The sequence below is a fragment of the Sapajus apella genome, unplaced genomic scaffold (genome assembly GCF_009761245.1).
Source record: "Sapajus apella isolate SASKATOON/1434 unplaced genomic scaffold, GSC_monkey_1.0 scaffold1, whole genome shotgun sequence".
Lineage (NCBI taxonomy): Eukaryota > Metazoa > Chordata > Mammalia > Primates > Cebidae > Sapajus > Sapajus apella.
In genome coordinates, this window is record NW_022436941.1 from 2,790,119 (window position 1) to 2,802,926 (window position 12,808).

Genomic DNA, 12,808 nt, shown 5'->3' on the forward strand with positions numbered 1-12,808 from the left:
CTTGGCAGCATGTATGCATGCATTAATAACACACTAGTATAAGTCAACTAGCCACTCCACTCACAAGTACAATATTTGGGGATAAGGCATGTGTCAGTCTGCCACCCCTACAGTGAGTTTCAGTTACTCAGTGACAATCACTGGATGAGCTTTTAGCTATGCTGAGTGTATCTAGTGTTTAAAGATACCTGTATGCTTTCAGTATAAAATGGGCCCTAAAGCAAGGCAGATAATCTATCTGGTACTTAACTGAAGAAACAGATATCTATTCCAATGCTAGTCCAAAAAAAAAAAAAAAAAAAAAAAAAGGCACATAGTACTTTTGAGACACAGTACAACAGTCTTTAATGTGTATATGACTACATATATTATATTTTTAAGAAGGGTTTGATTAAGAGAAGTTTTGGCTATATATGACTCTGCAGGTAACCAAACAAACTCTAGAACTAAAGTTGCATCAAATGCAACTCTATCGCATAGCTGTTTTGACAGCAACAGTTAAGGATAAAATAGTTTTGCACCTTATTATTTTGGAGCTAAATAAAAAATAACCACCACCACCAACAAAAAATCTCTAAAATGATTTAAACTAAAAATTTTGTTGGGGATAGAGTAAACAACAAATAAGAAAATAATTTCATCCATTTGTGGTATTTGGCTGAAGATTAGCAGTGTTAAGTCTAACCAACAGTGAGATGATCTTAATTCCCAAAGCATCTTCTACTGTTTATTAGCAAGAATTGGATATTAATGAAAGACATTGTTACATTTGCCTTAACAAGAACTATATTGAAAAAGACAAATGAATTGCAAAGACAAAATACTACACAAGAATTACAATATAAAATTTGCTAAGTTTGAAAACCTACCAAATTGCTTTCCTAAACTAATTTGGTAAGTATGAAAACCTAGCCCAAACAAATTAATGGCAAGTGGGTTTCTTCAGATTAAGAATGAAAAAAAAAACACTTATGTGAATCAATAAATATGTTAATTCTCTCAATCTCTTTTTATGCTTTGAAAGCTTGCTCTAAAAAAGGACCATGGATATATCAGTTTGGTATTTCTTTTTATTTAGTCTGAAAGTCTCTTTTTTTAAAAAAAGCAACATTTTTCTACCCATACCATATCTTTCTCATAACTATAATTGGGGTTTGTCCAATGATCAGTATACAAGATACAGTATTTTCCTAAAACTCTCTGGCAAGAGAACATGACAATATAAATCAAACATATTCAATACAAGAAAATAATGTAACTCAAAGTAATCTGCTTCTCACTTAATCCCCTTTTTGTCTGATTCTATACTAGCTGATTCTATTCTTAAAGCTTAGGTTAAATTAGGAGTCAAAATCAGAGCCTAGTTAAAAGAGACAAAGAGAACAGTGGTTTAGTAAAAGTAAACTCAACAACACAGTTAAAATTAATTGAGAAAGTTTTAATTAATAAGCATTCAAATGTACTTTACATTGATAACTGCAATACTGAAACTGTAAAACTTTAAGTATTTTTCTCAAAAAAGGTTAGTGATTTTTTTCTTTTTTGGGAAATGTGGAGACCCAACCATGAGCATCAATGCAACCATTCCAGGTCACTAAGCTTTAGTTAACACTAATATCTAAATAAGTGTTCACATTTCATGTCTACAATAAGGTAGACTGTGAACTTCCTATAGCTCTGAATTTTAGCAGAAATTCCATGAGATAATTTACAGTAATGCCAAATTTTTGGAGTGGAAACTCATACTCTACATTTGGATCACTTTTTTGCTTTGAGTGTACCTGAACTTGAGAATAAAAGGCAATTTTTCTTTCCTAAATCCTCGGAAAAATATTTTTTGCAGTAAGTCTTCTTTACTATGTCTGGGTTGTTGTTAAGAAAGATTATCAGCTTTGTGTTTGGTTTCCCACAGTTGATAAAAATCTATCAAAAACATTGTAATTTGCAAAGAAAAGGTTTTTCAAAGGCTGCAGGAACCAGAAAGAAATAGCATTTCTTATTTGTATAAACACAAACATTTAAAGCTAGTCGCACTGCAGATAAACCCAATATAGTATTCAAAGTTCTATAAAAATGAACAGGAGGTACACGTTTACTTTCATTGCTCCAACAGTCAAATGTAAATCTGCATGACAGTTGCACTGCAGCAGTTTCACTGGTCCAATTTAAGAGTTCAAGGTCCTTTTTGCACATTTGGCCCACTGATGTCCACATTCCAGATAAATTCAGTTCAAAAGACAGAAATCAGGGCAAAAACTCCATATAACAAAGCACAAGGATATGCTACTAAAAGTTGCTGTCCTTCCATGGCTAATGCAGAAATAAATATTTTGGAAGCCGAAAAACTACACCATCCAATAATCACAGCAGTGAGAATGATTCCTACCATTCCTCTGTAACCAACAAGGAAAAAAGGGGGAGGAGGAAAAAAAAAAAAGCAGATGAGATTAGTTATGTAAGAACGCTACAATAACCTATTCTAAAGAAAAGCATTTTAAATTTACATTTTAAATTGGCAAGTAGATATATGCAGAAATAATCACTATTTTTTTTTTCAATGCTAAAATGTACCTCACAGTGAATTCAATGATGCTGAATCATTTCATGTGATAAATAGCTTTTTTAGAACTACATCTTACTTTTTAAAAATATAAGGTCTCTCACCCTTGGCACTACTGACATTTGGGTTGGATGTTATTTTTGTTGTGGGGGCCGTTTTGCCCCCCATCAGACATCGCCAAATGTCCCCTTGGAGACAGGGTTTCTCCATGTCAGTCAGGTTGGTCTTGAACTCCCAGCTTCAGGGGATTTGCCCACCTTGGTCTCCCAAAGTGTTGGGATTACAGGTGTGAGCGATCGCGCCTAGCCATACCTTTCCTTTTAACCTAACCTAAAGTATAATTTAAAAATTACACATATTTAAAGCTGTTTACAAGTATATCTATCTGAGAAACACAGTAGGCTGTTCACAGCCTCTTGTCATAAAAAGAATACATTTCCAGTTAAAAAGCTGTCCAACAGAGTATTTATTTATTATTCATACATTTGGCACATGCCCAATGGTTTCAAGAAATTAGGTCAGATCTAGAAAATATTGAAGAGGGTAATTATGCATAATTTGAACACTAACGTCTTGAACTTTTTAAGGTAATATTTAACAATCACCCTGTTCAATTTGTTACCACTATGACAATGGTATGTAAACATAAACTAGTGAAATTCTTTACCATGGGTAAAATAGAAATGGTATAAAAGGTTTTTAAATTTATTCTCATTACCATTGTTCTTCATCCAAAATCATTTGGCACAGTCCCTACTATCAGAGCCACTATCTGATATGTTTGCTGAAAATCAGTGATTTACTGAAACTCAAGATGAGGCAAATCCTACTACACAGAATCAGTCAAGCAACCCCCAAAATAAAGATCAGTACTTACTGCAAAGAAAATATCACTGCAAAGCTGGAAAGTAGGATCATGGGCAGAAGACAATATCCAAGGACACTTGCCACACAACCGAATGAAACACCTGTCATGCTCATTAAGTTTAATAAACAAAACATTCCTAGACATCCAATTGCACTGATCCCATATACATAGCCAAACTGAATTTTGCCAGCCTACGGGTAAAGAAAAAGATTACAGGTTAAAGGGTAAAATATAAGTTATTTTTGGCCTTATTTCACCTCAATCGGTACATGTAGGAAATAACTGATGAGCATTAAAATCTACAGATGTATCCAGTCTTTATGTAGAGAAGTAAAGGACTGAGCAGACAGGTTTGTTACAGTCTTTGTAACTTTAAAGTGCACAGATATTTCTTTCTCCATTTTCCAGTTAGCATGTGAACTTGGCATAGAAGTGAGCAAAGAGACAAAAACATAGCTGACCTAAAACAGTAAGGTTTCTAAAAAGAACTCTGGATGATTTTAAGCAAATAAACTAGAGACAAGATGGAAAGCCATTCAGAATGAAATAGGAATAGCAATAGGAATATCAGCTGAAAGTACCTAGCTCCACCAAAAATACCCCAAAGCAATTAATTCTCATTGGTGGAGGTAGTAATAATCTTTCTAAGAAGAAATCTTATGATACACTTTATATGGGTATTAGAGGAGCAAGGACAAACAAGAAGCCAGGGTTCTGTGAGGAGGAGAGAAGAAATGGCAAGAGGAATATAATGGAAGATCTTTTTTCTTTCCAAATTATTGGCTGATTTATACAGTCCTTTGATTAAAAAAAGACATCAATAAACAGTTTAAAGCACTGCAAAGATTAGCTAAATTGGAATTATCCTACTCTTAGTCAAGTTCGTGAATAAACGTTATATTCAGGTCACATTATCACTAAAACCAGTTCACAGAAAAGCCTTCAAAAAAGTTCCTGATTTATCCAATTTTTGTCACATAAAACTAAATTATGAGAATGCCTCTACAGATTACGTTAAGTAAAAAAATTATTGGGACTTTTATTAGATTATTTGTAAATACTTGATTAATAGTGCAGAAGTTTGAAAAAGCTGAGTTCACTGAGGAATTCATTCATGTAGTAATAATAAACCTTATATTTGTACAGCGTTTTTAACTTTTCAATGTGTTCTCACATAACCTGTCTTGTTTCATCTTCAAAATAATCTTGCTAGGTAAGCAGGATAGGATTATTTTCTATGACAGGAAACTGAAGGATTAAATGATGTAGCCAAAGGCAGAGTAGGGGCACTCAGTTCAAGCCCAGCTCTTCTGACTAGAAATCCCATCTTCTATGTATTATTAATCTCTTATAATTCAGAGACATAAGATAAAATAATTATTAACAATTATCTTTATAATTTTTCTGTTTTCAATATGCCTTAACATTCTTGGGAAGGTGATAAATTGAGAAAATAATATATAGAAAAGTAATAATCAGTATGACTATAACAAAACTTTAACCAAGGTCTGGAGATTTTTTTTTAAATGCTGTTATTAACAAAAAAGAGCAATAGTGTGTAAGTAATCTCTGAAAGACAGAATTCTAATGAGGGTCTGAAGCCATACCTGTTATTTACTATTGTTTTTATTTTTCCCCCTAATAATTGAATCATTTTTTAGAATAAGAAATGATTTTTAAAACATGCTATACTTACTATGGATGGAGAACTAACGAATAGGTATAAATACAAGCAACTCAATACTATTTCAAACACATCAAAGGCTTGAGGTGTATAAGCGGAGTTTCAAAATGGCTTTTAGTAGAACATTTAAAATTTAAAGGTTATTTAATTGCACCCTGAAGGATGAAATAAAAATCTTACCAGTAGCAATGTGGCTCCAAAAGCCAGGCAAAAAACCATTGGTCCTGCCAAATCAGTTTCATTCATGATGCTGCCATCTGCTACTTTTAATGGATGTAATACTGTTAGTGTTTTTTGCCAGATGTGGTCAAAATTGATACCTAACTCTAAGGAGAAAGAAAATTTAAAAGTTAATTAGGATTTGTGATGTATTTTTTATTTATCAAAATCTATGTTGAAACAGGAGACGAAATGACATAGATAGCATCAGAAAAGGATCTAGCAATATTGGATGATATTATTATCATTATTGAGATAGGGTCTCGATCTGTTACCCAGGCTAGAGTGCAGTGGCATGATCATATAGCCTTGAACTCCTGAACTCAAGTGATGTTCCCACCTCAGCCTCTTGAGTAGCTGGGACCACAAGTGTGTGTCACGACACAAAGCTAATTTTTTATTTATTTTTTATTTTCTGCTGTTCTTGTTTTGAATATTTTTTTTTTTTTTTTTTTTGGAGGGATGGGGTCTTGCTGTGTTGCTCAGGCTGGTCTTGACCTCCTGTTCTCAAGAGATCCTCCAGCCTTGGTCTCACAAAGCACTGGGTTTACAGGTGTTGAGCCACTGTGCCTGGCCTGGATGATATTATTTTAGTGAGTTCTCTATGCCTGTCTTCATTGTGGTGCTCATCCCACAAATATTTCTGTATTGGTGTTGGAAAAGGGTATGGATATGATGAAACAGACACTTATTACATCCCTTAGGTATGACTGCATAGCAAAGAATATACAAAAAGGGTTAACAGTAAGAGGTTCTTTAACTAGGGCTTCAGGAATACCTGGGGGCCCATTTAACTGTATACAAAACTATGTCTCTAAGCACATGTGTGCATTTTTTTCTGAGGAGGGTATTCATAGCTTTCATTAGATTTTCAAAGAGTATATGGTTCAAAAAACATGTTCAGAACTACAGCTTTCTAGATTTTGCAATACAATTTGAAAATCACCTTTTTTTTTTTTTTTTAATTATACTTTAAGTTCTTGGGTCCACGTGCAGATTGTGCAGTTTTGTTACATAGGTGTACACGTGCCATGGTGGTTTGCTGCATCCATCCCCGTCATCTACATTAGATATTTCTCCTAATGCTATCTCTCCCCTGGCCCTCCCACCCCGACAGGCCCCAGTGTGTGGCAAATCACCATATTTTTAGTGATGTTACTACTTTTGCCAGTTTATTTCCACATAGAATAATGGATACCATGCTTTTTCTTCTCACTTTTTCTACCAGTAGAATTTAAGTCAATAAGCTGCAGTAAAAGTCAATGCTGATATAGTAAGATACTTTATTATCACTATTAAAAGATGTATTAAAAAATTTGGTCCTCTGGCCCAATGTGCTCTCATATATACTCTATTTAAAATGACTTGCTTAGCAGAAAACTCTCTTCTACAAGATTATTTTTTTTTAAAGGAAAAGACAACTTCTCCAAATTAAGATTAATTTTCACTAACCAACTGAATACTATTGAGTACTATCAAGTGTTGCAACCAATCTTACCTTCTAATAAAGGTGGCTCATCCTCAAAGTTGTTTCCATAGAATGGCTGAGGTGAAGCTGGGGTATATGCCTGAGTTGGCTGGAAAATCTGCCCAGTGTATGGCTGTTGTGGCTGCATCATGTCTGGAGGGACAAATCGGCCTTGCTGCGAGTAGTCATAGCCAGGATACTGTCTATAAATGAAAGTAAGTTAATTTTTTCAGAAGTATTTCAACTCCTATAGTTATCATGCCTTAAATTCCTAAATTTTCATGTGACAGCTAGAGAAACTTAGTTGCGCAAATTCCTAAGATATATAGTTGGCCAATTTTTATAAATCGTGACTGAAATGATTACTAAGATCAAGCTGATTACCTACAAGGAAAAAATCATAATTTTTATAGAAAATCTTCTTAATGATACCAATATTCACTTACGTAGCACTAAGCATTTAATAAACTGTTAAAGGTTAGGAGATCAACAAATGAAAACTTTAAAGTTGTCTCTACTTTTCTCCTTTAGTGAATATATACAATATAAAGATACTCTATGAAATAAAATTTGTGCCTAAGAATGAATGAAAGCTTAGGATGTCTGACTTTGCAATACATGTTACATAATTTTCCACTGTAATTTGGATAGCCATTGAATTACCATTCTTCTTTACTCTTCATAGTATGTTACCTTTGGCAAGCGGACAAATCTCTTTAAGAACAGCCATCAATTTTAAAATAGAATGGACAAATCAAGCTTTTGCTTTGTGAGCACTTGCTGAATATAACAGAACATTTTTAGTACACTTTGCATTTGAAGAGTACTTTTAATTTTTCATAGTTATACACTTATTGTCTCATTTGATATGTGCTATAGAAAACCCTGCATCTAGAGGGAAAGTTTATCACAGCTATTTCAGTGACAATGACAAGAGTGAAGAGAAGGATATTGAAGCCACATCTCTAAACATCTGTTCCACCAGGCTCTGAAAAAATCCAGCTATGGATGGGAATAATCAAATGATATACTAAGAAACACAGATGTGAAATAGTTACTTTAAAAGATATTCTAAAAAATGAGAGCTGGGAAGCATTAGAAATCCTTTAGTCTAATTCCCATTTAAATTCCTATAGTCATAATGTCAGTTTTCCTTGAAGTGAGGCTCACTTTATTCATTTTTGAGAAAATATCTGCCAAATGCTCAAGTCTGAATAACCATAGTTTATAAGTTGTTCTTTCAAATAAAAATGGTCTTCAGGAGTAACAGCCAACTCAGCTTGTACAGGTGCTTTTCGTAAACACAGTCATTGTACTTTAGTATGCAATAAATACTAAATTTTGTCACACAGAATATTAAAAAAATACGTGTACTAAAGGGTCAGGGTTTAATAAAATAATTCTTACTGCTTCTTCAAGAGAAACCTTGAATGAAATTGACTCCCTGCCCACTCTCCAACAAGTCTGTAGAGTGATGAAGAATATGATGACTACTAGAACAACTTGATGCCACTACCTTGAGTCATACACTGGTACCAGCAGTTTTACCAGTCAATACTTTTGCAACAGCACTGCATATGTTAACATACCTTAAAAGGTATACGGTATCTTAGTATTGTTATGAATATAATTTTGACCTTAGAGAATCTCAGAAGAGTCTGAGGGACCCTCTGTAGTCTACAGCCTAAATTTTAGAACTGCTGATATACACCCATAAATTTCATGCAAGCAAATTATTGTTTCAAAGGTGGCACCATCATTCCATCTTCAAGCGGAAAGGTGAGAATTACAGCATCATAGAATTTTACTATTCTCCTTTTCTGGCAGGACCTATTCAGAAAAATTTGACTTATTCCTGCTGGTTTTAAACTAAAACATGGTATGGCACACATGATCTTTATAGACTAAGGCAACATACTTTCATGGCAGGAAGATTAGCAGATATTAAATTAATACTCTCATAAGTACTCTGTACCAACAACAAAGACAAAGTCTCTTAACATATTGGGTTGGTTACCCAAGTTCATGGAAATCCTCAAATATTCCATAAAGATACTACCGGGTAAATCAAAGGAGAAAAAATATAATAGCTTTCATACTTTAAAAAATGTAACTTGGTATTATGATATATTTCATATGCATATCTAGAATACAATGTGGAACCTGTCCAATTTTCCATTTGTATAATTCAACAGGTTATGATCAAACGGTCTTTTATATTTTTTTGTTTTTGTTTTTCTTTTTTGGTGAATGGATGTATGAATGATATTTGTGAAACACCTATAGAAGAAGCCACAAAATGTTAAAGCTGACTTCATATGGAAAACGCAGAACTGTGTACTAGTAACAAGTCAAGTTAAAAGCTTAAAGACAACGCAAGTAATATGCTATTTGCACCCAGATTTTCACCAACAGAGAGCTAAACGTTATTGGCAGATCTTTGTTACCAAGTTAGCAAATCAAAATATTATTTGGTTAATGGAGATGGATGTCTAAAATGCCATTAGATTGCAGATCTACTTGAAGGTACACACAGAAGAGTTCAATTTTTAAAAAATAAATCTCAGAAACTCAAATTTACTACTGTTAATATATTAGGCTTCTTTTTTTCCCAGGCATCATATATGAAGCCAAGTTTATAGCAATAATGGTTATATAATCACCTGGAATAAAGCTTCACTAGTACTGAAGCAATGCTTACAGGTACATAATTTGGTTGGAATGAAACTGTGAGATAACAACAAGTGCTAAGTAGCAACAAGTTGTTTAGAATATCTAAATTGCTGTATGGAGAACTGAAATGACTGTAAAATGGAATGAGACTGTAAGTCACACCTTTTAAGTGAAGCAAACGTGGACAGGACAGAAAAGAAAGGCAGAGACAGATAGATCCTATAGGCCGCAATCTAAATGGAATAATTCTGTTGAGTCTAACTATAAAAAAACTATTCGGTTAAAAACAGGCCTGCATACGGAGACAGGTTCTCTGAAGCCCTGTTGCTCCTTTAGGCAAGGGTTTATTAGACGGACTCTGGCTCTCCTATACGCAGAACAATCACCAAAAATACATATTTGGGTAAATGAATGAATGGAAATATCTCAATACAAATTTTCCAATTCTGCCCATTAATTGATCAAAAGAGATAAATCCTCATTGATATGTAATTAAGAATTTAACAGAAAAGAGAAATGAATCAGAGGGTATTTTCACATGCTCACTGCCATTGTTCAAATGTGTTAAGTTTTAGAGGGTAAAACAAAGCCTTAGAATATAACACATTAAGCAGACTCAAAGGGTCTATAGTTTTAGAAAGGATAGCCTAGCCAAGACAGATTATTATAGAGCAAGAGTGTTTTTGAATTTTGTTTTGTTTCTTAAATTCTTGGGCACTCTAATCCAAACACATTCTGGTATTGCATGTTTCTCACAAACTGACATAACCTTCCCCTGCCCTCATTGTGGAACAGTCTTTATGAGGTTCTAAATTTGGGATCCATGGATGAACATCGTATAACACATGAATTGTTTTAAGTTATACATGCACATTTATTTCGGTGTTTTGAGTGAATGCATGTATTTACGGGAAAGAGACCCAGTTGTAATAAGATTCCTAAAGAGATCCAGAACCATCTAAAAAAGTCTAAGCAACCCTAATATAGGAAGCTCCTTTATCTGACAGGAAGCTATTAAGATTATCTCTAGGGTCCTAAGAAACTAAGGAGACGATGTCCTAGATGAGATTGCTAGAAAGACTTCGGTTCATTGTATTTTTGTCACAAACACAAGGTACTATAAAAAGATCATTAAAAAAAAAGTTCAGAGGCTAGTGGCTCTGAGTTCACCTTCTCAGTATGCAACTAACAACATGTGTGATACTGACCATAAGGGTTTCAGAAAAAGGAGTAATAAAAATGATTATCAACTGCTGTATGAAAACCACCTGATGATTCATAATAGTGACCTTACGCTGTTATAATAATGTCACTAAGCACTTTCAATTAGTACTGATAAAAGTCTCAGAGTTGGAATGATTTTACTACTAACAAAAGATCTTAATTTTTCACTAGTCCCATGAACTAACAACAGCCTATCTCCTAGGTGCCTGAAGCTCCCATCTTCATCTAAATACAGAAATACGATTACTAGAAAACAATTCTTCAAACAAGTTACTTTTCCATTCATGGTAAACCTGAAGATTTTGCAGAAGATAACCAACTCTAAATAGAGCAATACCTTCAAACCCAAACCAGTCACATGTCACATGTCTCTCCTGAGGAAGAAGATTATGCATGAAAAATCATATTCCTGATAAAGGACATGTTCACACACTGTTTTAGGCAGAACCAAATATTCTAAATATGTGTTTTCCCTGCAATGTAGACTAAATTAATTGCCAAAGATGAAAAGTTACTTGCTATAGGGTCCTCCACTTCCTCCATAATCATAGGACTGCTGTGACTGATCATCGATGCTGTAACTTGTCTGGTAGAAATCCGTATTTAAGTTTTCAAAACCGGACATTGCAAATAATCTGTAATAAAAGAGAAATGGTTAATATTGCTTATCCCCAAGATCCTACTGAATTCATTCCTGGCAGTCTGCTTAAGCAAATACAGAACACAACAAATATTTTTTCAGTAATGCGGCGGGCAGGGGTGAGGTCAGGGAGGAAATGCAGCATTCGAAGGACGGTAGCGGAGAGAGAGTAAGAAAATGTCTATTCCCGAAGTTGAGGCCCAGTAAGACAACTCCACCTTAGGAGCTGATGTGCCTTTCAGCTAGGGACGAGGTCGTGGGAGTGGTGGTTCCATAGGGGTCTAAAATATCGATAATAACAGAAATGATTTTTCACCTTGGGACAGGGCTTTACAGCCGACAACGCGACTGCTTCCTTGAAACGTAAGGCCTGCCGCCTGCCAGGAAAGTGCAGAATCTTGGAAGGTCGCGCCTGAGGTGCAGGGGCCCGCATCAGAGCAAGGGCTTGAATGGGAGCGAGGGTCTGAGCGAAAGGACCAGGGCGCGGCGCCGAAAGACGGCAACAAGCCCATTTGCACAGGTGTGGAGAGAAGCCGAACAGTGTGCCACGGGCCTGGGTCACTCACCAAACGCTGAGGCTGCGCTGGCGGCAAAGGCAGTATCTTCAGCAGTCCCAAACAATCCCCAAACTCAGTTTCAGAACCTGAACTAGCCCCGTTGCTACGTGTCACAGGGCCAAAGAACTGCTTCCGGGGCATGCCCGCTCGCGCAGGCGTGTTGGCAGGTTTTGCGCTCTCCTCTTTGGTTGGGCACCGGTGGGCGGGGGGAGGAGACTTACGAATATGGAGCATGCGCAGTATCTAACCCGCCTGTGGCGGGCCAATGCGAAAGGGGAAAGTGTTTCCGTCAGCCTCTTTAGCTGTGAAACCAGGAAAGCGCAGGCGCAACAATTGCTGCTTACGGTGAGGAGGAGGACTTTCTCAGACCGAGGTACTGGTGCGGGAGGCGCTAAGAGACAGAAGAAGCCTCTTCTCCTGTCCACAAACTGCAGTGCCTCAGTGTTTGCATTTATTGTGATTCAAGCACGGTGCTGAAGAGTTTATATGTATTATTTAACCTTTACAACCCAATGAAATGGTTACTTTGTTACTTCCCTTTTGTAAGTGAGGCTATTAAATGTTTATTCATTCAGTGCTAGCTGGGGGGATACTGTGGTAAATATAAGCTGTATGATATATACGCACCTGGAGTTGGTGGTGGAGAGGGGTAATCAAACACATACAAATGCACGTGAAATTGCTATTAATATTCTTTAGTGCTCCATAATTCTTTGAAAGAGTGTAATTCTGTAAAGAAGAGTCTGTAAAGCCACTATAAGACGGTTGTCGAAGGGTGAGTGGGAGTTAGAGAAGAGGAGAAAAAAGAGGAAAGGACAAGGGTAAAGGAGGACAAGGGAAAATAGCCTGAATATTTTAGGCAGAGAAAACAATGTATGCAAGACCTGGGAAGCATGAAAGATGAAATCGGGTTCT

General features: G+C 35.7%; 2 protein-coding genes across 4 annotated transcripts in view; one reads left to right on the plus strand and one right to left on the minus strand.

Moving 5' to 3' along the window:
• Positions 1-328: 328 nt before the first annotated feature.
• YIPF5 (Yip1 domain family member 5) lies at positions 329-12,058 on the minus strand. 2 transcript variants are annotated; one of them, XM_032242876.1, is made up of 6 exons: positions 11,903-12,058; positions 11,212-11,331; positions 6,830-7,002; positions 5,293-5,438; positions 3,438-3,619; positions 329-2,393 (listed from the first exon to the last, which is right to left on the minus strand). In XM_032242876.1, exons 2-6 carry the CDS (start codon positions 11,319-11,321, stop codon positions 2,231-2,233), a joined length of 774 nt encoding a protein of 257 aa, XP_032098767.1. In that variant the 5' UTR covers positions 11,322-11,331; positions 11,903-12,058; the 3' UTR covers positions 329-2,230. The 2 variants fall into 2 exon arrangements, with proteins under 2 accessions (XP_032098767.1, XP_032098845.1); XM_032242954.1 differs by having other exon boundaries at positions 11,653-12,039.
• Positions 12,059-12,153: 95 nt separating this feature from the next.
• KCTD16 (potassium channel tetramerization domain containing 16) overlaps positions 12,154-12,808 on the plus strand; it is a 303,937-nt gene continuing 303,282 nt past the window's right edge. Inside the window, exon 1 of one of the 2 annotated variants that reach the window (XM_032243348.1) lies at positions 12,154-12,238. The gene's annotated coding sequence lies outside the window, so the exon portion shown is untranslated. Of the gene's footprint in view, positions 12,267-12,808 lie in introns of both variants that reach the window. The other variant, XM_032243261.1, reaches the window with a different exon arrangement.